The 27,368-nt window shown below is 30.8% G+C and overlaps 1 protein-coding gene across 2 annotated transcripts in view; it reads left to right on the forward strand.

Moving 5' to 3' along the window:
- Window positions 1-27,368, forward strand: part of LOC107437861 (epidermal growth factor-like protein 8) — a 41,224-nt gene that overhangs the window by 6,137 nt on the left and 7,719 nt on the right. Inside the window, exons 2-5 of one of the 2 annotated variants that reach the window (XM_016049988.4) lie at window positions 2,012-2,325; window positions 19,694-19,825; window positions 21,017-21,135; window positions 23,341-23,436. In XM_016049988.4, coding sequence (XP_015905474.3) covers window positions 2,117-2,325; window positions 19,694-19,825; window positions 21,017-21,135; window positions 23,341-23,436 — 556 coding nt within the window. In that variant the 5' untranslated portion in view covers window positions 2,012-2,116. Of the gene's footprint in view, window positions 1-2,011; window positions 2,326-2,684; window positions 2,871-19,693; window positions 19,826-21,016; window positions 21,136-23,340; window positions 23,437-27,368 lie in introns of those variants that run through there. The other variant, XM_016049989.5, reaches the window with a different exon arrangement.

Below are 27,368 nucleotides of genomic sequence, written 5' to 3' on the forward strand. Positions count from 1 at the left end.
ATCAGGAGCTCAGAATTTGTAGACGCAAGTTCTAAAGCTTTTGTTGCAATCTGGAGCAGAAATTTTCCTTGATTATAGAGCCATTAAAAGCAACAAGTTTGCTTTATTAGAACTGTTTGGTGCAATGATTTCATATTTTCGGAGGCAATCTGTAGCTACAATTCTCATTAGTTTTATAGCCAATTTTGAATATTTGAAACTTTTTCCATGGGCTCCGGGATGGGAGGTCGCTGGGACCTGCCAAAGATGTTCACTATTCGGCAAATATTGTCTTGCCATTCAGAATACTTTCATATTCTCACTTTTATTTATTCATTTAAAAAAAAAACACACAATTGGAATTATTAAACATTTATTTAATTTTTTTAAATAGCTATGAAAAAAAAGTACTCTTAAGTATAGTTTAAGGTAGCCATTTCACAATTTTGTCTTGAAATCTAATCCCATCCTTGTCATTGTCAATCATTCGGCTTGGTGCACTTATTATCGAATGCATGCAAGTCAGTTTCATCAGAAATAGTTCCAGTTTTAAACAAATTAGCTTATAATATTAGTTTTTTGTATCTTCCATCAAGAAAATTTGCAAACACAGTATTTTTTAAACTTTGAACTGGTTATGAATGCATTGTTGAAACAGTTCTTAGTTTAAATCATTTAGAGAACGAAATTCCAAATTAAAAAATATTCAAATATTATAGTACTAAGATAAACTACTATTCTCTTCCTGCTATTGAATTTTACCTTACATACGCGGTCCTCGCGATTTCTTGAATTATTGTTGTGGCCCTTGGATTTTTGCAGGCCTCTTAACTTTATGCTTTGAGTTAAAAAAATTCGGATAAAATATATTTAAAACATGTTTATTCCATCTTATTAGTTTTGAATAGCTTGTAAAAGCACGTTTAGTTATTGTTAGGTAAATTTTTCTAATAATATTACGATATTATTTTCAGATTTTTTTACTGCAAATGTTTCTTCTTCACTATTATATGAGGAAGTTAAAGTAAGAAAAAAAGATAAAAGTACTTAAAATTATTATTATGTAAATACATTTAAAATGCCTGCTTGTCAAAATAAAAAGAAAAACAGCAGCAGTCGCCATAGCAACGCACGCAATGCAATGACGATACATGCGCACTGTTTACTATTACTCTTGAACGCAGTTGAAAAGTGAGTGAACGCCATCAAATTCAAACCAAGACCCATCTTGCCAATGGGCAAAAAGTATTAAAACAATTAAAAATACCACTGTAATAAGTTACAAAAAAAATATAATCATAGAACTTAATTATCCAATAGATACAAGCATAAATTTTTAATTTTATCATCCTGTTGTGCTTCCATTTTCTTCATTATTATTTTTTTTAAACAAATAACGATTTTTTGTAATTCCTCAAACTTTTTTTCTTGCTATGCTTAAACAGCGTATCATAGTAAATAGACTTTTTTTTAACGTTGTAAATTGTTATTTTCCTAATCAAATCAACTTCATTAAGGACAGGTATTAATATCCATTTAAATATTTGTCTAATTCGCTCAAACTTGAATTTCTTAAGTAAAAAAAGAAAAGTTTGGTAAAAAATGAGTTTCTTTGCGATAAATTTTTTGAAACTCAGTATTAAAACCTTTCACCGGCGTATCGTTAATCGCGGTATTATAACCAGTTTTGGTAAGAAATGCCTTGAATTTTTAAATTTTCTTCAAGAATTTTCATTTTTTCCGACAATAAACTAACACTTAAGTATGGACATTCATGAAATCATTTCCATAAGTTGTTACCTTTATGATATTTCCAAAAAGTTGCCATGAGTGTTAACCTCATTAATAAAAATTACTAATCCAACAGAAAAGCTTCTAATTACAATTATTTCTCACATTAACCAATTTCAATCCTTTTTGAGTTTATTCTCTTTAAGAATTTTTGGAATTTACTTTCGAAAAATATTCTTTCAGGTTTCTTTTGTTTATCATTTTACACAATGTAAAACAGACGATTTTTATTTCATTGTAGGTCTGGCGCATTATTCCTGACTTCAAGCAAATCACAAATGGGAGTAAATCACCATTCCAATCTTGCGCACTAAATCCATTTTTTTTTCTTCTTCTGAGGATCGTTATGAAATATATTTATTTTGGAATACTACTCGTCTTCCTGTGTGGCCATGACAAAGTTCAAGGTTCAGGTGGAATTGTACCAAGAAGAGCGAACGATATTTATCAAAGGGAACAGAAATTTACTGCTGCTCAAAACTCACTCAGAGTTGCCAAACATGCTGGACGAAAACGTGAAAATGATGGAGAAACCTCAAACAGACGATTGTTCGGGTAAGTTGACTGAAAGCCAAATGTTTCCAAGTTCTTAGAAGATGTTCTTAATTATTTTTTTCAAAGTCTTTAAATTTTCTATGTACGAAAATTGTTCAGATAACTTTGCTTCAAATTAAAGCAATGGCTTTAAATATTGTTAAAGACTACATTGTTCCTAAAAGTTAATTTACTGGGAATGTTTTGATAAATGAGCCTTTGTTTTGCACCCTGTTTTGATTATCCTATTTATTTATTTATTTGCACCCCTTCTGTGACTGTTAGTTAACTTCTGTGGTAGTATTTATCACTTTTTAGAAGCGGTGTTAGGAGAAGTTATCCGGGGATAAAGAGAGGGGAAAATGCTTCGAAATAGTCGCATTCGAAGATCATCAAGACACAGGGAAAGATTTCCGAGTTTTCCGAAGTAGCGTGATGAAAAGTTTTTCTTGTGTTTTCAGAAGAGTCATAATGAGAAGTTTGCAAGAAAAGTTTTAAGAAAAGTCGAACAGACGAATTTTCCTGGAGAGTCTTCAGTAAATATTGTTCTGAAGTGTAAAGAGCAGGTACTGATTTACCTCCAAATGATTTTTATTGCGTTGACTTTGATTAACAATACTTTTGCTTGCCGCATAATTCTTTCAGCCCTTATATCATTAAACTTCACCAGATAATAAATAAGCTCACCGCTATAAAAAAAAAATTAAGCCTTGGTTTACAGTTCTTTTATAATTTTCTGCTGGGGGGGCAGAAATGAAGAAATAAGAGGGGAAAAACTACGCCATGAACTTTTTTTAAATTTCCATTTGATGATTGGCTGTTTAAATATACAGAGTGATTATAATTAATTTTTTACTTTTAAATAGATGTAGAAAAAATAAATATTTGCCGAATTTAAAAATTCAAGAAGTGAGGTTAGAAGGAAAAATAATTCGAAATGTTAGCGATATATGGCACTTAACACATTGTTATTAGAAACTGTCACGAATTTTTAAAATTATAACATCTTAATAAAACTGATAAAAATGCATTTAGGAAATTAAACTATCTACGTCGTTCCATCTTAACAGCCTGGCTTCCACGATCACTTCACCTTAATCACTGTAACTTTTGCTTGAGGGGTCATGAGTAATAGTTTTTTTTTTGTTTTTTTTTTTTTTTTGTTCAGCTGCACAATTGCAAATTTAGATTAATTGAAAGCACCAAAGCACGGATTGTACAATGTTACGGTTTTTTCATCAAGAGGTAGAAAATGGCGAAAAACATATCGAGCATTTTTTGAGGTAGTCTCATAAACATTACAAGTTATATCTACTGTAATTTTTTTAAAAACTTATTTTGTCATCCTCTTAATTAAAAACTTATTTTTTATTTCTTTCGTTTTGAATAAAATGTAAGCTGACCCGCATCTCGAGTAAACTAAAAAAAAACTATTAAAGTAGTAGTTCGACTTTTCATTGGAAAAGAAAAACTAGTCTTGAAAAGTCTAAGTGTCATTGGTCGCTGAAAGCATTTATATGTATATATATATATATATATATATATATATATATCTGCAAACTCCTCAGTTAAAAAGTACCTCTCTTTTTATCTATCTTCTAGTATGCCAAAACAGATATAAAAGAGAATAATTATTTAAAAAAAAAAAAAAACAATTTTAACGTAGCTGCTTTAAAATAGAAACCTGAAATTTAATTTATGACAATCTCTTTTCTTTTTACCGTAGCCGCAGAAGTTTGATCTTTAAAAAAACGCAAGTCGTTAAAACCACAAGTTGCCCATAAACTGTTAACATATTCAAGGGAACTTGTAAATCGATCCTTAAATTACGGAATGAATTACTGCTTGTTTTACAGCCTTCTTTCACATAAGGACATGTAAAAATTTGCATCCTAATTTAAGGTTTTCGACCTTCACATCTGAAGCTAATCACTTCTTAGAATTAAGAAAAGGGTAGGATTATTCCTTTCTACCTATTTTTTTTTCTTTATTATCATTAACTATTAAACAAGGATAGAATCTTTTTCAGATTTTTTTAAATTTCTGGTTCTTTGAGCTCATTTAATGTTTTACTGGAGTGGCATTAGTTAAAAATTTCTTACTAGTCATTAAAATGAGAGCACATATGAAAACATTTAAAACACATTTTTTAAAGATATATGTAGAGATAAAATATTGATTTTGAGTGCTCAATTGAATTGTTTCATTTCTAAATCTTATCACTATGGGACACTATTGGGGTTATAAACGGTAATTGAGAAGAACGGTATTCTTAATAACTAAGCTTATATATGACTTTATTACAAACTTATATATGAGCTTATTATAAGCTTATATATGAGCTTATATACTAAGCTTATTATATAATTATACAATCGAACCTTTCTATAGTGATCTGTCTGCGGACCCAGCGATAAATCTACTATAAACAATGGTTTAATGTATCCAAAATCTATGAATTTTTTTTTTAATGTATTGCAGTAGTATTGTTGCAATTATTGATTGCAATAGTACATAATTAGCTTGATAAATTGTTCTCTAACTAAATATGCAAATCTACAACGAATTTTCCTTACAGGTTATTTCTTCCTATGATGAAAATTTTAATCAATACGTTGAATAACTTTGAAAATATTCTCCATATAACGAAAGAGTTTTGCCGCTATAGCGATTTTTATAACGCTTATCTTTCCATTTTTCGCCAATTTTGGAATTTTATTTTTGTCATTTTTGAGAAAAAAAATCTATTACGAGTCGGAATCTCTGTGCAACCAATTCATTCTTCCATTTGTCGTTTTTGGAATGACTTGCATTATTCAATCCAACTAAAATACTTATTTTAAGCACTCCTTTATGATGTGTATTACTCTGTTTTAATTAAAAATTGCAATCATACACTTTTAAACTTACCACATCTTCTGCATTTCTTGTAACATTTACTTAAATACCAGCAAAAAGAAAAGTTGAGTTCTCTAAGAACCAACTACCCATTTCTCAGTTTGTCCAAATATAGGAGAATATAAATCCACTTATATAGATAAACTAAACTCCTTGAAAGAAAAGAAAGGCAAGAATATAAATTGATATTCTTTTTCAAGTTCCAAAAAAAAGCGAATTACGGGAATAACTTTTTATCTCATAATCGTATTTTCAGAAACTAGGACTTAGAGCCGCGATGGCTTAGGGCAGTGGTGCGCAAACTTTTTTCGACTGCGACCCCTTTAGTAGAGAGAAAATTTTTGTCGACCCCTAGAGCTAAATGTTCACAAATAAGATGTATATTTCGCGCATTTCTTTCGTTTCATCGAATAAAAATATCATCAGATTTGACTCATATTAATTTTATTTATAATTTTTAGAAAATACTTTTTGTATAACACAAAAATCAGTAAATTGCCCTTTAATGAGATGTATGTGGCTGCAAGTTTCTAATTATCTCATCGATGTTTGGATGTATGTTGTTGTTAATTCGCATATCATCTTCAGGGTTTAAACGCGAGCGGTATTTTGTTTTTATTGAAACTAGTTTGCTAAATCCAGTTTCACATAAATACGTTGATGCAAATTGTATTAACACTCTGATGGCATTCTTGCATAAAATGGGATATTGTTTTTCCACGGATAGCCAAAATTTTTTGTCAAGGCTGAGTCTTAAATTGATTTCGACTCAGTAGTTCTCACTAATTTGAAGAGTTGAACTGCATATGTCAAAGGAAAATGGATCACGAATCCAATCAAGATTTTCAGGAAAATCCTCGAATCTTCTCGAAGAATTTTTCTTTAACTTTTCAATGTGATTTTAATGTTGAAATGATGTTTTTAAATGTAAATATATCTATATTATTTTTTTTCCTTGATAAAATCGTTAAAGCAAGGGAACATGGTGTTTTTATTCAGTTCAGTTTTGCCAGAGACTAAGCTTATTCTTCAAAGCTTGAATTTTACTGGCTGCAGTTATGATAGTTGAATTCTCACCCTGCAAGCTCAAATTTAAGTCGTTAAGTTTTTCGAAAATATCAACTAAATAGCTCAGCTTCCCTAGCCAAACTTCATTGATATAATAACTTGCCAATCTATGTTCTTTTCGATTAAAAACGTGTATACTTCATTTTTTAAATCAAATATCCGTCGTAGTATTTTCCCACGTGAAAGCCATCTGACTTCGGTGTGTAACAGTATATCTCTCATACGTTGAACCCATCTCATTGCAAAGTATTGAAAAGAGACGGCAGTTGCATTTAATGTAGTTAATTGAACTAACAGCGTCTTGTAATACGTTGTGCAATTCTTCATCCATATCTTTTGCAACAAGAGCTTGCCGATGAATCATACAATGATTAAATACCATATGAGGCGCCACCTTCTGAATTAAGCCTCTGAGCCCCTTATTCGAACCTGTTAATGCTGCAGCACCATCAGAAAGAGTGGACAGCATGAAATTGCAATTAAACAGGGAGTGACGGCGCTTCACTCTTTATAAGTACACTGTATGGTATGCAGCATGCAGGGATAATGCATTTCATAGAAATTTGGCGACCCCCAAAAAACTTCTGGCGACCCCTAGTTTGCGCACCACTGGCTTAGGGGATAGAGCATTCGCCTTCCAATGAGCTGAACCGGGTGCGAAGGCTAGTCGATACGAATTCCACATCCGGCTCGCACCGACCACAGTGCTAGCGTGAAATATCGTGAATGGTAGACGGATCATGGATTAGAGTTCTCTTGCCGTCACGCGAACCGTAGGAGGTTCTCGTGGTCTTCCTCTCCGTGTAACGCAAATGCGGGTTAGTTCCATCAAAAAGTCCTCCACGAAGGGAAATTTCTCCCAATATTTGATCCAGGAGTTCTCTTGTTTTCTGGATTGGGTTCAAAATTACAAGGCTACGGAGTTGAACGCTAATAGTCGTAAACGCAAAAATTGGGTCGGTTGTTCAACGACAATTATTTAAAAAAAAAACTATTAAAAATTTAAAATACAATTATGTTAATTATATTTTGAGACTTTCGGCTTCTTGATTTAAGGGTTGTACTCTCGAACAATTAAGAGTGAATCCTTATGTGTGAAAACCCGATCATTAGATTAATCGTTATTCTGGAAGTTGATCTTTTTTTTTTCGCGTTGGACTTATGTATCTGTTTGAGAACTACTATATGTAATATTAATAAAATTTATAACTTTATTTTATGATTTTTTTAGTTCGTTATTTTAATGCTGTGCATTTATGTAATTTAAGCTTTAAAAAATTATTATGCTGATGAGTGACTAAATTTTATTCTTTTTCACCTGAGTAGCATTCACTTATTTCGAACTATTCAAATATTTATTGTAGGAAATTATCAATATCCTTATTACTTGAAAAAAAACAGCAGAATTCAATGTTATTAATACCAGTAGTTCTACTTTGGAGAATTTAAATTAGGATAGTGAAGAGAAAAAAAACGTGTCTATGACAATGAAAAAAAAAAAAAAAAGCTATAGTTGTAAATGTATATCATTAAACTTTTTCTGAGTTACAAATAATCTTCTTTAAATTTCGTAGTAGTACGTCTATAGTACCTATGAATTTTAATCGAAGGTACTATGATCCCTAAACTGTATTTTCGTTGCAAATCAGTACAAAATTAGCTATCAATAGTGGCGCAATAATAAAAATACATAAACGATTAACCCCACCTGTTTTTTAAAAAAAGAAAAGGATCACATCACTATTCAGTCATGACGAATGATCACCTTAATATTTCATATTTAACGAAATATGTGATTTAAGATTATCATTATTTTTCACCTGTCAGAGTAAATGGTAGGTTACATTTCATTAAAAACATATTTCTCATTGATGGCCTCGGGTATTTGAAGACTCGATAGGTATTTTTTTTTCTGCTTTCATTTTTTTATGCCCGCAACAATTTATTGGATATTTATATGGGATGTAAAAATCTTAATTATTGCATGAAGGCTGTTGCCACTGAATTTAATGTGTATAGAAATTAACAGTCCTTTTTTTTCCAGATAAAAAAAAAATGCTAAGATTAAGCTTAAATTTTTTTTAACTTTCAAACTGTTACTTTAGAATAATTTTTTATAAAAATGCATCTAGATATATCTAATTTTATTTAAAAGCAAAAGTTTAATATACATATGAAGAAAAACGATTCCAATAATTGTTCAGTAGCAGAATCGTTTGGTCACATAACCTCGCTGGTACTTTATAAGAACGAAGAACCAATATCGTTAAGTTCGTTTTTCTTATTTTAAAATGATAAAAAATTTCTGAATTTCTGATTGTCTGAAGTTCACTGCATTCAGGGGTCATTGCGTATTTTCAACATTCTATTCATTCGTTCAGTCAGCAATCTTTTCTTGGTTTTTTATACCGTGATGAAAAATTCTTAATTATTTTATGAAGGCTGTTGCCACTCGATTAGAATGTATTATAAAAATTTGCATTCATGTATTTTTTTTCTTTTATTAGAAATACAGTAATATTCGTTCTTAAATTTTAATTTACTTTTAAACGATTATTGTCGAATAATTTGTCTTTAAAATAGTGTCTAGGTATGTCCAATTTGATTGAAAACGAAAATTTAGCTTTGAAAATAGCGAAAACAACTCCAATAAATGTAATAGTAATAGAATCTTCTAGAATCTTTCTTATTTCTTTTTTTTATTTGTAATTTTAATTATTAATCGTATATAATCAAACACTTTCTTATTTACTCCCTCAAGTTAACTACTATATTAAAAAAGTGTATACAACATATTTATTTATCAGTTTTTTTAATATTTTTCAATATTCAATTGATTTCTAAGTCCGCAACTGTTTATTTGTTTCATCTACTTAGCAAGTAAAACTCTTAATTATTATATGATGGCTGATGCCACAGAATGTCTATAGATGTATTCTCTTTTTTTATTTTATCGTTTGTTAGTAAGAAATACGGTAAATTAATTGTTTAAACCATGTTTGATTTTTCAAACGATTCCTCTAGAACTGTAGAATAATTTATCTTCGAAATAGTATCTAAGTATGACTAATTTGATTGAAAACGAAAATTTAATTTTGAAAATTGAGAAAGCGATTCCAGCAGTAAAATAAAGAAAGAACATTTTCGTATCTGATTCTTTTTCTACTTTAAATATCATCTGCACAAATTAATTATCAAACCCCACGAACCGTTAAGATTGAATCTTAGAGAGTGAAAATGCGATCGTTAGATCAAAAGTTATTTAAGTGTTTCGTTTTTTATTTGGCGCAATATATGCGGGATTTTTTTTAATTCTTTTCTTTGGAAAGTAGTGCGATGTTGACTGCTCAGAATGATCGTGCAAACGATGTTACATTCAAGGTATGTAAGCGATTCATTAGGAGTTTGTTCAATGGAGGAAAGAAAAGGGGATGTGTCTGTCTATCAAAACATTCTTAAGTGACTTTTGCTGTCATCGAGAAAGACCTTGATGGAGCAAAAATAAAACTGTCACTCATTCATCTTTGTCGTCTGTCACTTCTGAAGTATCTGGGTCAGCATCCTCTATTTTCTCCCCTAGTATATCGTCAGGAGTTACTAGACAACATTTAACTAATCTAACGAGTTCTTTTGTTAACATTCTTCCCATTTTTCGAACTGCCCCCGCCCCACACATGATTTATATAAGAAGAAACGTGGAAAAATTTTAAGTTGAGACATTTTCCATAGGATGTAATCAGTGCTTTTTTTTCTTCTTTTTTCTCTCAAAATAGTGCTTTGAGAAAAAGCAGAAAGTTATTTTTGCGGCTAAATACAAGACCACCAATCGCCATGCTTAACCGAAGGTTGTGAAATCAGCTAAAAAAGAGACAATTTTCCACAGCGAGAACGACTAAGGTCAAATTAAAAAAATTAATAAATAAAAAATACGTATGAAAATAGGTTTTATTAGATAAATGTTGCTTCCTAAACACGTAAGTTAAGTATATATATATATATTAGAATTTTAAAAATATTACTTTATTAAAGTTATTATATTTAGGAGACATGATATTAGTTTAAAAAAAGTGTTTTTCTGCCATTTTTTAATACTTTGCCTTTGGCTGCTCTTGCTGTTGAAACTCAGCCCTTTTCTTTTAACTTTCATAAATTTTGGCAAACTGGTTTACAAAGACAATTTAAAATTTAGACATACGTTGCTCTTCGATTAAAACACATATTTAGTTTGCTAGTAAGTACTTTATATCTTAAAAACATCAGAAACTTCTGTGTGTCTATTCTGGGAGCACTAATTCCAATAATATTACGAACAACAAGAAATATAATTCTATTTTTAGGTCTCTATAATTCTTTTTTCTTTTTTTTAACAGCAGGCACTGAACACTCGTTTAACGTTTTCCAGTAGGTACCTGTGACCTTAGTCACGAAAGCAAGCAGCATTACCCACTCTACACTGTCACAGATATCCGCTTGGGCAATATTCAAACAACAGGGAACAACACACAGAGACAAACATCCATGCCCTTAGCAGGATTTGAACTCGCAACCATTGGCTTCTCAGTCAGGCACGCAGACTGTCGGCCACCTAGCCCTATAAATTGTGCGGGAAAATTTTCAAGCAACGTTAAAATAAGGTGGCAACTTTTTAATATAATGCGAACATGTTGTAATGTAGCAACAAAACAACTCAATCGAAAAAATATACCTTTCATTTTTTTTTTCTTATTTTGATTGATTTTGATATAATAATCCATGCCAAGAGAGTCATGTGGGAAATCTCTCCATGCTAGCACAGTCCCTTGGGAAGTCAGATTTTGATATGATTCTTCAATTACAATAAAAGCTTAATTAGGTTACCATATAAGTTAATTAGTTTAATTAGGTTACCATCCCAGTAAGGAAGACCCCCCCCCCAAATAAAAAAGTGCTTTTAATTCTCTAATAATTTTTAAGGAGTGAAATTTTACATAACAAAGATGGAGATTAACAGAGACTTCGTTTTGTAAATTATCGTCATTTTATTACACAGATTAAGAATATCATGTCTAAAAAATAAACCTCTGGAAAATAATTATGCTAACTAAACACTCAAGAATAATTACTTGAACATTTAATCAAATAACATGGTGGTATAGCCTGGTTAGTAGGGCGTTGGGCCCATGTCCCAGAGGTCGTGATTTCGATTCCATCCGGCCGAAGACTTCCCGTGTAGTAAATGGTGACTGGTGCATGTTAAGTCTGTCAGGTCACAAAATCCTCCATGTTCCCATATCAATACTTCAGATAGTACTGAATTGGAGGTTGATCGTTCTCTGGTTCAGGTCAAAATTACGATCTACGATTAAACATCAAATTGGATCCGGGACTTTATAAACACCCTGTATATTAGTTGAAACGTCGAATTATAGCAAAAAATAGTTATCCAAAAAACGGAAAATTTATGTAAAGGCTTGGTTTCTTAGGACAGGACGCCGTCAGCTGGAAATCAGCGCTAACCTCTGATTGGTCCATTTGTGAGTTTGATAGTACACGTCATCGAACGCTCTTCTTGAACTACAACTCAACTGCAGTTGGATTACAACGTGACGTTAACCACAGAAGCAATGGCGGACAACATCCAACAGCGCATTGAAATCAGCCAAGATTTTGATTTTGACATTAAACATAGCTTCTTCATTAAACATAGCACTCTTCATTTAGCTCAGCTGTAATGTGTTTTTTCTTGAACAAAGTCATTATTCGTTCTCTAAAACACTGGTCGACAATAACAAAATCAATACAAATTCAAAATAAATATTTGTTTACGTTATTAACGCATGCGCAATGAGAGATAATGTCTGCGTTGGGCCGACTGCTCACGCTGAGCTAACAAAAAAGTATTTTTATGGCGTCAGCTCTACGTCAACTTTCCGCTGACGCCCAAATAAGGCGCTAGTTCTAAGAAACCAGGTCTTGAGCTAACAAACCAGTATTTTGTTGGCGTCAACGGGACGTTGACGTCCCGCTGACGCCCAGATAAGGCGCTTGTCCTAAGAAACCAGACCTTAAGCGAATTCGCTTTTACGACTATTTAACCAACCATTTTTTACTAGATTAGAATGAGTACGTTAATTTTACATAATATTTATGTCAAAAATGCGTTAAAATACGTAATTTGAAACGCCATTTATACAAAATTGTGGTTTTCTAAAAACACAGGAGATTTGCTTAACGAAATTCGAACCGAAATTTAAATGGTAAATTTGTTTTGTCAATAATACGTAAAATAGACAGAAAACAGACAATTTACTAAATCTAAATATAGTAAATATTCTTTCTTCAATATTTCGTGAAATTTATCTTACCAAATCAATCTTACCGAAGGGTAGTTGGTAAAATCCATTCCGTTAATATTATGTAAAATATAACAAAGCTTTTTTACGCATTGGTAATATTATTCTGTCAATATAATGCATAATGTACGTATAAAGCGTATTGACTTTACCAATCTCCCAAAAATTTATGCTTAATTTACATGTCATGCTACATGGGTAGTTACTGACAGAGTTAGAGTTATAGCAGTGAAAGGGATGTTATTGTCACTTTCTCTTACGGATATACAGTCCCTGGCCAAATTATTAGACGTACTATTATATACTATGTAAAATCTTAATTATCAGGTGATACTATACAGCTTTATCGTTTTTACGCGACTGAAACCGGTTTGCACTAGTTTACGTTAGTGTATCAATTAGTTAAATTAGATGATACATAATATAAATTCAACGATTGGATAAATTATACAATTAATAATTATATAAATATAGAATAATTATCATATGAGATATTATAATAGTATAATATAATAATTAGACCAAATTATTAGACGTACTGTAGTTTTTTTAAAAAAAAATAATTACATGTTTTGCACGAGTTTATATGCAATACTCTTTAATATAAGCACACATGTAGTGGGTTTTTATTCAGGAGATTTTTTATATACTTCCTATTTGTATTTGTTTTTAGCCTATTGTATTACAATGTGAACCAATTGATACACGAAAGTAAACAAGTGCAAACAGGTTTCGGCCGTATAAAAACAATAAAGCAGTATAGTATCAACTGATAATTAAGATTTTACATAGAATCTTATAGTGCGTCTAATAATTTGGCCAGGCACTGTATTTACTCAATGATTCCTTTCGAAGGTCCTTTCTTTCTACAACACCAGGAAAAAGAAAACTAAAAAAATTAACAAGAAATTGGAGAGGTATAATTTCACTTTCGGTAAAATTTTTGAGGAGTTAAACTCAAATTTGATGCGTCTGGACGGGTATTGGAAAATTCTGATGACAGTGATTATTATTCTCGTTTAAAATTGAGGAAAAAAAATCGAGTTCAGAAACGTAACATTCCTTTTTGTTTCGTAAAAATTGGACCGTAGCAGGATACAGCCATTTTACAATCTACTGAATTAGGCAAAACAGATTGTGCATACTTGCATCGTTTTTCTTGTCAGTTTCTTGACAGCACGTCTGAATCCAGATTCTGATTAAGTCCAGGTTAGAGCATATTCCATGCATATGGTATATGCTCATATTTTATGCATGCAGCATACTCAAGTTTTTATAGACCGCATATTTAGAACTATTCTATGAAAGAGTGATAGATCACTCGTTCCTGGAGAAGTTTTTAATGCCCAGTCGTTATCAATATATACGGTACTTCCTGTACCGTAAAGGGTTAATAAATTTAATTCAGCTTCGCATTTGTCTTTTTTGAAAAACATAGCAATAAATATTACCAAATTTTTAAAGTAATTTTGAAAAAATTATATAAATAGCACATTTAATTGTTTCATACAAGTATTCTTTGCATGGGTTAAAAAATCAATTTTGAAAACTTCTCAATTAAATTTTAAAAACTATATAACAATTAAAAAATTTTTTAAATTTTTTTTCGCTTACTTTTAATTTTATATTGCATAATTATTAAGAATTGTTTTTGCGTGGTATTATTGTTAAACTAATTTTATAATAGTGAACAAGAATCTTTCGATTAGGGAAATCTATTGTGAAGAGAAAGTTAAAGTATTTTAACTAACCAAATTTTCAACTGCTTTTCATAGTTCTTCCATCTGCATCACAACCTAGTACAGGCAAGACCTGTCCTAACATGTCGTATCTGTTTGACTCGATCATACACTAGGTTCCTCCATCTATTGAAGTCCATGGTTTTAAGATCTATTACAAAATCATTCCATTTGGTGTTGGATCTTCCTTTTTTCAAGTATCAAATTTTCCATGACTCAACTTCTTAAACAGCATCTTTTCTATAGAATAGATCACCATCTTATTCTATCGAATTTAATAGCTGTAATTATGTTAGGTTGTTTTAAGTTTTTGTATAATTCATAATTGTACTCAATCCGCCAACCATCATTTACTTTAACATATTTTCTTAATTTCAGTTACGCATCTATTCAAATTTTTAAGATGCTAAATGCCACCCATGAAATGTATATTTAGATATTCATTCTAGATGCTTCACTTAATTCTGAGGATCGCCATTTAAACGTGAAAATTCACTTCCCCCAAATATCCTTCCCCTAAATCAGTGTTTCCCAAACTTATGACTTTTGTGTACCCTTTCTAAATTCTTCATAACTCTGTGTATCACTAATAAAAAAATAAATATACTTTTTACTATAAAAAAAAATGCACAAAAGTTAAAAATCACAACTGACTGTTGACACCACTAATTATTAACTGTTAACTCTGCAAAAAATAGCCAATATAAAAAAAAAAGTAATCTTAAATTTTCATGGCTAGCTTTGTTTTTAAATAAAAAAATTTTGAAATTTTCGTTTGTTGCAAGATATTTCGCATAAGAACGCGTACCCCTCGCTAAACTGTTCCCGTACCCCTGGGGATACGCGTACCACACTTAGGGGAAACACTGCCCTAAATATTAAGAAATTGATCTGAATGTTAAATTCCGATGCTTTTCTTAAGGTTTATATATATATATTTTCAAAATGTTTCTCCAAGACAATTCTACTGATCCCTACTGATGCACACTAGACTGTTACATTATGATATAACTGCTTAAAACACGTTTTTCTTCCCAAAATAGTTGAGGACCAGATACAAACGTATCTAAATTACGCTTCACAGGGGAGAAAAAAACTAAGTACTCGATAATGGAAACGCCAAATATTCCCTAAACTAAATTACCTTGGTATCAACTTTAATAACGTTTCTGTTATCAAGAAAGTAAATTTTTTCCCCTAAAGACGGAGGACATTTCGGGTGCCGCCAAAAGAAGCAGAACACGATGTTCGACAAGATGTGTATATTTAGATACAGTTTTCCCCTCAGCAAATGTTTTACCTCTTTAAGAGATATTATCTTGTTGATTGAAAAAATACTTTTAGCAGAAAAAATAAAATTACATTGATGACATTATAGCTCGTAATACGAAAAGCGGATGTATTAATAATGTTCATGCAGGCGGGAAAAAAATTAAATTATTTTTTAAAAATAGCTTGTCGTTTAAATGTATTATTTTTTCGTTCTGTCATGTAAAAATGTAGTATTTCTGTTTTTATATAAGGAATAAGGCATATAAAAATGAAACAAATTATAGCGCTTTGAACTTTGTGTTTGACAAAACCTGAATTTATTTTTTTAAATGACGTTATTCACAAAAAAAAAAACTTATCTTAAAATTCCTCCAACTTGATATTAATAGCGCTATTTAGTCTTTATACTGGGATTTGCAATCTACGGGCTGTAGGATCCTCTAAAGTGAATGGCCATAACCAAAGTTTTTCGGGAAAACTAAAGATAAAAATTTTTATTTAATATTTTTTTATTGCAATTCAAAATGTGCCTTAGTTTAAAGACCAGCTTAAATTTTTTCTCGTGTTCTGAATATGGCAAGCTTGGTCTGGTTAAGAACAGTCATCACGGAAATTTATTTTGTATATAGTCTCATTGGAATAGAAAGGATAAACAAAATGCGATAAAAGTTTGAAATTGGTTACAGTTTGGTAGTCCCATAAAAATCGCTTATATGGGACTATCCAACTGTTGCCCATATAGGACTCTGATAAAAGATATTTTTCTTAATTTCAGAGGGCCGAGTGTTTGAAAATCACATACCAGACTGAAAATTCAGACAGGTGTGAGTTCTCGAGAAGTACACCTGCCGGAAGGGTTTGTTAATCCGACAACTCGTTTGTTCGCCAGTATTTCCCCCTTTTTTAGTTATGGACTTCGATAACTATAGTTGAACTATAGTTATGGAAGTTCCAAGTTCTTTCGATAGTATAGAATGAAAGGCTACATACGTAAGCAGACATAATATTTTAATATCTCGGTTGTACTATCTTGTCATAGGTTCTAAAGCTTTATTGAAAAGGTTAAATTGTTGCTAGGACTGATCCATTCCAGGATGACAAGCAACGGCAAACGCTGTATTTTCATTTTTATTTGCTTGGCATAGAAAGATTAACTAATTAATCCCTTTTTAAACTTAGTGGAAATATTAGTATGCCAAGATTGTTTCCTCAAAAACTGAATAAAGGCTTGCGAAAAACTTTACAAGAGCCTTTTATTTTTATTTTATTATTTTAGCCTTTTATTTTTGCTTTTTTTTTTAATTCTTGCTTCGCTCTCAAAGGTAACGTTTTGTTTGTGCTGAAAACTTATATATCAGCTCAATCTTAACTTTTAAAGAGTTAAAAAAGGCATATAAATACGCAAATAAATCTTGTTTCAGTGATTTTTATAAAGTCTCAAATAGATCATGAGAAGGGAAGATTATCCTCGCTTTAAGAACGTTTTATATTCTTGATTTGAGAATGATAACTTATTCTCGATTTCGAAAGTTTTTCTATTCTTGTTTTGTAAATGCAGGTTCAATATCGATATAAAGGTTTTTTTTTATGCAAGCTTAATTCAAACTTCAGTGTTTAAAGTAGCATAGTTAAATTTAACATTGTTTCAAGCTTGCATTGTTTATTTGTTTATCTTTTATAAACCTTGTTGAATTCGGTGACAAAGGTTGTTGCTGACATTAAAATCAACTTAAATCTCCTATCTGGACTATCTTCTCAGAAAATCCATACATGTTTTCACACTCATTTCCCTTGTATGTATACACAGTCGCAAAAATATTCTATGTGGATCATGAAACGAAATGATTCAAATATTTTATTGATAACCCAGCCCAGATTATTCCGTTGTAACTGTTCTGCGAAGAACATATGTATTAGAACTTGCAGGTAGTTCAGTCAATTCCTGTCATATGACAAAGAAAAATAATAATGAATTGAAAATTCTTTATTTTGAAAGATTTTTTGTTAAACCAGTTATTTCGACATTAGTCCGTCAATTTTGTGTATCCCACTCATAACTTTTTCAATACCCATGCGTGATCTGGCTCAGCTGTAGAAATCTAACTATACCTCCTTCCTGATTTTTATTCTCATTCAAAAATTTATTCCTTTTTACATTAGTTTGCTTTCCTTTACAAGTTTCTTTTTATACTAAAGAAGGCTCTCAAATGTAACCCGTGAGGAAGCATAATTAATTACTTAACACTACTTAAATTATTACTTAAAGCAATCTAACAAAATGAATAATAACTATTGCAAATAGTAGAAATCCACGAGTTTATGATGCCACACGTGAGAAATATGTGTGTATATAAATATATTGCTTAAAAGGGAAAGGATTTGCATTAAAAGGGACATTTTTCCCTAAATTTACTCCCCAAAACTTGATGTCTTAAAACGTAGCAAAAATTTTTTACTGAATATTTTGCTTCTCTGTGAACTTATTTCCCACATATCTTTAAGTCTGAAAATTTCTAGACCTCACCCTTAAAATATCCTTGTTACGCTGTTGGGGAGGCTACGTGAAAGTGTTAAAATTCACTAATGTTCACTAAATGAATAAAACCTCGATAATATGCATAATCTTCTCCGTTTCCCACGATATTCATCTCAAACTAGTTTCCTCTTTATCGGTTTGAAGCACCGAGAATAGTGTTTTGGCGAAGCCTACAAATTTGTTTCTAAGTAGGTAAAAGCGAACATTTATCTCGAAAACGGAAAGTAATGAATTCCATTAATTTCCAAGCTTGTTGCAACGTTTGACAAACGCTTCTTTATCGAAAACGATCTCGGCTCTCTTCCCGCAAGTGTTTTGGTCGCAGTTTATATTTTATTAGTGTTTCCACTTCAAATTGTTTTTTCTTCCCCTTCTATTCATTCTTGTTTCGGTTCTCAGGTTTTTGATTTATCCGCCGCTGTCAAAGTCTGTAAAAAAAGATTCTTACGGAAATGATCCGCGCACACATGCTTAATTATGCTGGAAATAAAATGATGTGTTAATGAATGGAGAAATTTTTCCCACCGGTGGTGTGATTTATGACGGATTTATAATGCGTAGCAGTCTGTGTGTGTGACCGATAACATTGGAATTTTTGTCTGAGTTTAAGGGTTCATAATGAGAATGCAGGAACATTTCAGCCAAAATAAGATGAGGAGATATTTTTTTCTGCATTAAACGTTAATTAGTTTATAAACCTAAGTTAGCCTGAGGAAGAAAAGCTTCGACTTCAGCCAATATCAATTAACAAGCCTCATTTTGTAGTTGTTTTTTTTTAAAATATATTTTTTTAAATCTTTTCGCCAAAGAAAATTTTGTCCTACGTCCCTTAAACTTGAATCTAATCTTTAATTTTAAACTACTTAGGTAGTCCAGCTCCCTGCTCCCTTCGTTGAACAAATTAAATTCCACCTAGCTCTTTTCAAATTAAAGTTAACATATATGTCCCACAGACGAAAATATCTACTATTGGGGCATATGTGTCCGGTCTTAAAAATCCCAGTAAACGCATTAGTCACAGCCCCCCCCCCCCCAGTGATCAAAAAGTTTATTATCATTTTATTTTGGCAGAATATTGTTATTTTTAACTTATTTGATAAATTAAAGTCTTCATTTTTTTATTGGAAAAGAAAACACTGAAAGAGCTAAGTGCTCCAAATTTTCGACTGTTCTCCTGGATAAATAATGGATACATAATTTACTATTGCGGTTACCGTCCATACTTTAAGAGTCAAAAATCTGAATCCGTTCGAAAAGGTTATTCAGAAAAAAGTACGTTTTCGAGTCCGATTTCGTAACTTAAAATATCGTCTGCACTTAAAATATCGTCTGCAATTAAAATATCGTTTGCAATTAAAATATCGTATGCAATTAAAATATCGTCTGTATATTTAAGGTTAGACCCTCAAACCGCACTATGAGGAAGTTCCATATGAAAATCCTATCATTAGATCTTAAATCATTAAGAGTGTTTGCTTTTTTATTTTGCGCTCTGTAGATATATTAGTGTTAAACGATAAAAACATTGATTATTTTTATTTCAGTCGCCATGTTTGTGCTCATAATAGAATCAGAATGCTGCCATTGAAAGAAATGCAGTCCTATTGCAAGCCCGCTTACCAGTCTTACCTTCGACGATGTGATAAAGATAATTCAATTTACTGTACTGGTTACAGGTAAGCTACTATTATTGCATTATTTTATTTGCATTCATTACTTGCTCGGAAAGCAAAACTATATGGTATGTAAGCAAAAAGTGATGTTTTATTAGTTGTTTTTAAAGCATTAGATTTCATGCATTTAAATGTAGGTTAGAGCATTACAAGTAACTTCAATCGGTTTCAACTCTTAGCGTGTTTAGTTACCACATTCGTTCTCGACACACTTGGCTACCATTCATTCTTACACTGTGTTCGAAGCATTTCGCTTGCAGATTAATTTTTTTAATTCTGTTGTTTTATAATAAATGTAATTGTTATTTAAGCGATAATAAATTGTCGTATTTAATTGAAATTACTAAGTGAATAAATAGTATTCGTTTAAGAAGTTTTTTTGGTTTTGTAGTATTGTTTAAATACGTCTAATTTCGTTTTCCCCCTAGTTGAAAGATACGGAATTTTGTTTAAGTTTCTCAACTTTTAATCAACTAGAACAGTTCTTTAAATATTAATTCATAATTATCTTTATAACTTGTTTGCAAAAATGTTCCATATCTTGGCATATAATAGCATAAATAACTTAATGAAAGTGCCAAGTAGAACTATCATGATTTTGAAACTCTAATTAATTCACAGAACTTATAGTTATTTGACAATATTTTTTTTGTGTACTTTTTTAAAAAGAGAGAAAAAAACGTTATTTTATTAACGAAATTATTTTTTTATTACCGAAAATTATTAATTTATAACTTTAGGAAAACCTTTTCTAACCGACTAGCAATTTTTCCGTCGTAAATTGATATTTTATTGCCTCGTCAATTAGATTGAATTTATATAAATTTAGATCGTGCCATGAACTAGAAATTCCATAATTGAAAAAAAAAAAAAACTATATGAAAATATCTAAACTTTAAGACCTGGTGATGTGAAATGATTTAAAAAAAATCATTATTTGTAATTTTTTTTAAAAGAAAGTCATTTTCATCATCTCTTATCTTAAGTGAAGTGAGAGATCTTAAGTAAGAAAGTCATCTCTTATCTTAAGTGAAATACAACGTGAATAAAGCCCAAATCAAGTACAGGAAATGGACAAAAATCTGTGCTTTATTCCTGTTGTAATTCACTTAAGCCTATGCAGCAAAAAAGTATACCCTGTTCTTTTGCATACCTTTATCTATTAATAAGTTAAAGAGCAATTTTATTTTCCAGAGTAGCATATGAATTAGCTTATCGAACAGTAGAAAGAGTGGTAGCCAAAACTGAAACTTCTTATTCATGCTGTCCCGGATGGTCTCAAGCTATTTCGTCTTCCGTAGATTGCAAGAAAGGTAAGATTCCTAACAATACATCTCTCTGCTATAAATAAGTATTCACGTTTAACTTACATGTACACATGTTTACATAATTGACGTTTAATTTACATATATTTTTGTTCTGTGTGCCTGGCAACTTCGATTTATAATTCGTTTATTTATGTTCCACATGACTTCATGTCTGTCTTTGTCTTAAGTAAGAAATATATAGTGAAAGAATTGAAATCTTTCTGAAAGAATGTAGAATGTGTCACTCAAGAGAATTGACACTTAACGGGCTTAGCTTACGCAAAATAGAATGTAAGGTAAACAAATGCCAGGTTTCAACAACCAATCAGAATCGAGATACCGATACTACGTCACTCTCAGTTATCACATTGGATACCTGAAAGCGACGCCCTCGTAAGTAAATCCTGGTATTTGTCGATTAGGTAGTCGGGAATAAACCTTGTTTCATTTTCCTAGAAAAAATGAGATAAGTATTAGAAGCTTCGCTAAGTTTAATTGAGCAATTAAACTGGTTTTTATGCTTTTCTACCCCTGTAATCCGGTAGATTTTGACACCGTTTAAATTTCTTTCTAGCTTTATAATTAAATCCCAAAAAATAATGTGTGTTTATTAATTTTTACTACATTTTTGACAAGGATTCTAAATATTTTTATTAAAGACTATCATTACTGAACACCTCACATATAGAAAGGGAGGTGATTACAGAAAACCCTGTATTAATTAAGAGGATGCCATACCACGGGCGAAACTTTTTGGCGCAAATTCTCTTTCACCTTTATTACTATCCAAAATTAAAGGCATAAAAAAAATTAAAAGCTTCGAACTTTCGAAGCTTTTTATTAGCAACTTTTTAGAAGTCGGAACTAATAATTGTTTGCTTTATTTTATTTTCTACTGCCTAATTTGAAATAAAAATCATGCAGCATACTAAAAACTGATGTGATTAGTTAGAATTAAGATGAATGTGAATGCAGAAACAGTTCATTGAACATACCCATATTGATGCAAACACTTTTTTTAATTTTCTCTGATTCATTCATTTCCCTGGTTCTTCCATTAAGCTCTTTAATTGTGTCGGTATATGCTTTTCAGTTTTGACCATGATTTTGTTGTGTTTCTCAGTTCTAATTTATTGATTCCTTACTTATTTTTTATTCACCCCTTGCGAAGAACGGGTATTCAGCTTGCTGTTAAATATAAGAAGGGCCTCCGATTGTAAACTATTACCAAAATCATCTTGAATTTAACCCCTGGTTAAATTTAAGATGATTCGATTAATTTTTAAGAAAACGGTCATAAAAGTGCCTATTTTTTTATCCCTGAAAATTATTTAAAAATATGTGTATGAACAATATATATATATATATATATTCATTTTTAATTTGTTTTTAGTTTGAAATTTTAAGAAGTTAAATTGTTAGGAAAAGCGAACATTCTATGACTTAATGTTGGTTTTCAAGCAAGCAAAGAAAATTTTAAAAAATATGTGTTTTAAGCATTAAAAAAGAATTTTATTAAACTTACGTATAATATAAATAAAGATAAGTAATTTTTTCTTGTGTGATAAATTTCAATGCATAAGATACAGAGGCCAACGTCTCAATCTGGACAGTAGTACCGAGTTTCCTTTCTACATCTCTTATTGTTTTCATCTGTTTCCTACAATTACCTTAAAAATATCCTAGTACTGCCAATTGGTGTGTAAAATGAGAAATAAAATGTTTTCAGGGCAAAAGAAATGAATTAGTTTTATTCTTATTGGCGCGTTGCTACTGAACACTCCAGCCCGGAAATTTCATGGGAGCGAGAAATAGAGGGCGAAACCTCACCCCGTCATTTTCACGGGAGCGAGAAGGAAGGGTTACAGAATATAAAATTTTTTCGCATAATTTTTAAGGACCTTATATTGGCAAATTTTGCTAGTTAAGTTAAATAATATATTATAATATAATTTATAAGTTAAAAATTTAACTTATAAATATAATAATATAATTTATAAGTTAAATTTTTAAAATGGTAATCTCTGTCTGACTACATAGAACTCGCAGACAAATTAGAATTCACGACGATGGTGCTGCAACTCCGTCAATTCTGCTACCCGGCTTATTTAATGCACCGCTTATGCAATGCTTATTTAATGCATCAATATTTAATGCATCAATGTTTGAATTGAAAGTGTATGTATGGATTATCTATTTCTTTTTATTCAGCTGTTTGTAAAGATGAATGCAAAAATGGCGGTATCTGTACTAAACCGGATCATTGTACTTGTGTACCTGGCTGGACTGGAAAAAATTGCGAATCAGGTAATTTATTTATTTATTGAAATAATAAATAGTTTTATAAAATATTTTGAGATTTATCAGATATTACGACAGCATTTTTTTCTCTCCATTTTACGTTTGTATAAAATATTTATCTAAATCAAAATGTATACGAGATATTTATCTACGGGATACTTATTACGGGATATTCGCGATCGCAACGCTCGAGTACGCCGTCTAGCGGGAGCCTGTAAATATCAGACATTAATTTATCACGTTTTCATTTAGTTCCATCGAAATCATTGACAGAATCAGACGCCATTTTTTAGCAGCAAATAAGAAACAAAATTTCCCTAAGGAAAAGGCCGAAGAACTTGAAAAAAATCTCCAGAATATTAGTAAACCTTTCAGGAACAGAACACGCCAAACATTTGAAGAAAAATTCCTCAATAATTTTTAATTTCTATTATCAACGAACTTGCAACTGATTACTTCCGATTTCGGATACTGTTGCAGATGTGTGTATTAAGGTAAAATGCATTTCTTCTGTCTTCAATTCATTACGAATTAAAGTGAAGTCAACATTGCTTTCGTCATTCCAGTGAATAAATATGAATTCAGAACATACAGAATTGTATTAGTTATAGCATATTCTTCTTCGTTATAGAATAGTATATATTTCTGTATCCATATAATTCGGAAAACAACAATAAAAAATTATCCAAGTTACTTGAAATAGTGCCATTTGTGCTGATTCTTAATTAATTTTAATCGCTTTCTTGGTAAGTATTTTTTAGTTTTGAAAGAATAAGTTCAACTAGAATTCAGCTATTCTGTTTTTAGCTACATATTCAAATTTATATCAATTATAAAATTTTGCTGTGTAGTATGTTATCTAAAAGTAATGAAGGGATAAACTATGTATCTATTATTTGAGAATAAAGTTTTCAAACAAGGAACTTATCATTTTGGAATTCTCCGGGAATTATAAATCAGGTAAGTGCAATGATTTTTACTATAAAAAATTTGCCTGTAAATATTTTTTTTTCATTTGATGATTGTTCTCTACAGAATGGTTTTTTACGTCTGATTAAGAACTATAAGAATAATAAAAAAAGAAACAATATGAAAGATTTTATTTGAATGTAAAGAATTCTTTAAATCGTTTTTTCACCCTAAGAATTCTTTATTTTCCGTTTTTTAGTTTATAATTTTTTGATAAAAATTGTTCTCAAAATACTTTTTTTGAAAAATTAAATGGTATAACATTATGTGTTTATGTATACTTCTTGTATATTCCAATGTTTGAAGTAATATGATTCAGAAAAGTATGGAATAAAAATTCGGTACTTACGTATTAACGCCACCGCCGCTACAGATTTGGCGGTTTTTAAGTGCCGCTAATCTACACTTAAAATTTTTGCGACAATTCATAAAATAAAACACTTTATTTAAAATCAAAATAGTTAATCAGATTTCGGTGGAAAATGAGCCGATATAGAGTTTAGCATAGATTCAAAACAATCATATCGCCATATGAACTCTGATGAATAAGATTCCAAATGAAATAACATTTCCAAAACGTACGTTTACCAAGATAAAGTTTTATGTTGTGGGAATTGGTACATTTTCGTTTTTTCGGTAAAATATTTCCCTCCTGAAAAAATAAAATTGCATCTTGTTTTGTTTTTGGCAAATCCCAAAGACGAATATTCGTAGCACTAAAAATGGCGACAAAAAAGAATTGTCTTTTTGTTTTTGTTTCGTCAGCATTCTTTATTTTACGTTTCTTAGTTTCTAAATAATGATTTTTATTCAAACTTGAAATTTTTTGATAAAAATTTTTGTCAAAAAACTTTTTTTACAAAATTAAATTTCATAAAATTATGAGGCTTATGTATACTTCTTGTTCATTTTAATTTTTGAAGTAAATGATTCTTAAAACTATAGAATGTAAAGTTTAATGGGCCTTTCATGTTATATCATTAAATTTAGTAAAACTATTTCTCGGGCATTAGGTTTTAACTCTTATAAGAATATACATATTTTTTTCTGTTAATGTACAAATATTTTTCCGATGTGTTTTGGATATTCCTTCTCTAAAAAAAAGAGATACCATTTTGTTTTCGTTTGCATAAGAAAGAATATCAAGCATTTTTCTTTTTTAAATTTAATTAGCCACAATAAAGAAGGAACGTTGCAATGCTACGTGCTACCTTAGCGACGTCTCTAGAGTAACTGAATGACGGTGCATGTAGAAATCGCATGTAGAAATCGTCTCATACAACAACGCCCCCTATAGTTCGTTGCGATCGCGAATTAAGTTGAGTTTTTTTTTAATTATCTATCAAATTTTCTCTAATATGAACCCTTTATTTAATCTACTTCATTAAAATACATTAAAGCTAATACGGTTCTCACAAGCATGAGCAACAATAAAAAAATAAATAAAAAAACGTTAGGTATTGTATGGTTTGTTACGTTCTGCTCAGGAAATAAGAGTTTTAATCTCGCCAAATTTTGAAATTAGTTGCTTGCTACGTCGATAGATAGTGCTGCTGACCCGGAAATTTTACAAACAATTGTCGCATGCAAGCCAAATCATTCGAACTGGTGGTTGTCTGTTAATTTTATCTGTCGACTGCATTTTGTTGTTGTTACAAATGGAATTGTGATGCCAGAATTTGGCATTACATATTTATTTCCTATCTTTTTAAAATATCCTTCATTACTTAACCTTATTTTTATTAATGGAAGAATTACTTTTAAAATAAATCAAAAACTTAATCTTTTTAAACGAACATAAAATATTTATTTCTTCTCTTCCAGATCAATGTAACGGATACTTTCTTTTTATTTCATTATTAAGCAGACATATTAATTCACTGTCGCCTCTAATCGAAAACAAAAATCTATTTATAACTTTTTATTCTAATTTTCCAACGGCTAAAATGTTTCGGTTGCATGGTTATAAGAATTCACATAAATTTGTTGGCGACTCGTGATCGCCAAGGTGTTCTTTTAAACCCATGTGGATATGCTAGTTGGCTTTGTTTTTGGCTATGATATATTATGATAAATCGCCAAATTTTGGATCTCCTACCCATACTCTTTCTCTGAGAATCTGAATTCTTGAGAATAAATATATTCACTTTTAATTTCTAAAGTGGTGAGGCTGGGACCCCTTTTGGGGGGCCTCCCAGTCTCAAATTTTCTAACGGTCAGAAATGTTGTTCTGGCTTTATGATCTCTCAATAGAGAGTATTATTATTTCATCCCTTTAAGGGATTTCTTATTTAGGATGAAAATGTGGCCACTCGAAATCCTAAATTATGCTTAATAAAATCTAAATTTACATTCAACGATTTGTACATTATTTCCTGGAAACGTTATTATTTTTATTCATTCAATATTGGCCTAAATGAACATTTATATATACCACTATCAACTATACGGCTAATGACGGGGAAGCAAAGTCTTCCCTCACAGGAATGTATTTTGAAAACATTGTTTCAAAGTAGTTTGAGTTAACAGCATCATCTGTTGAAGAACGTTAAAGAACTTAAAGAATTCTTTGGTTCCTAAGTAGAACATTCCACAAACCACGCGTCTTTGTAGTCTACCAATTTTCTTTAACAAAGTTTTTCGAAGCTCTTTTGCCAAGGAAAATAAAAAAGCTACAGTTTAAGTTCCTTACACTTGAAGTAAAGCGATGTTTTTAACCTATTTATATATCATTTTGCCGTAAAATATTATCTGGGCTTTTTGAACGGACAAATGACTGAAATATTTTAAAAGTTATTAAACTTATTTTAAAAATCGCCAATTTGGCGACATTTTTCCACCTAGAGGGAAGTTATCAAAATATTATTCTCAGTTTTTGCAAACTTTTATGAACCAAGATAATGCAGTATTGGAGTAAGTTTTCAAATGTTAAAAAATTAGACCACAAACTCTTTTTATTTTCACAAAAC

This window comes from Parasteatoda tepidariorum, chromosome 1, assembly GCF_982258835.1.
Source record: "Parasteatoda tepidariorum strain Cologne lab strain chromosome 1, Ptep-v5.0, whole genome shotgun sequence".
NCBI lineage: Eukaryota > Metazoa > Arthropoda > Arachnida > Araneae > Theridiidae > Parasteatoda > Parasteatoda tepidariorum.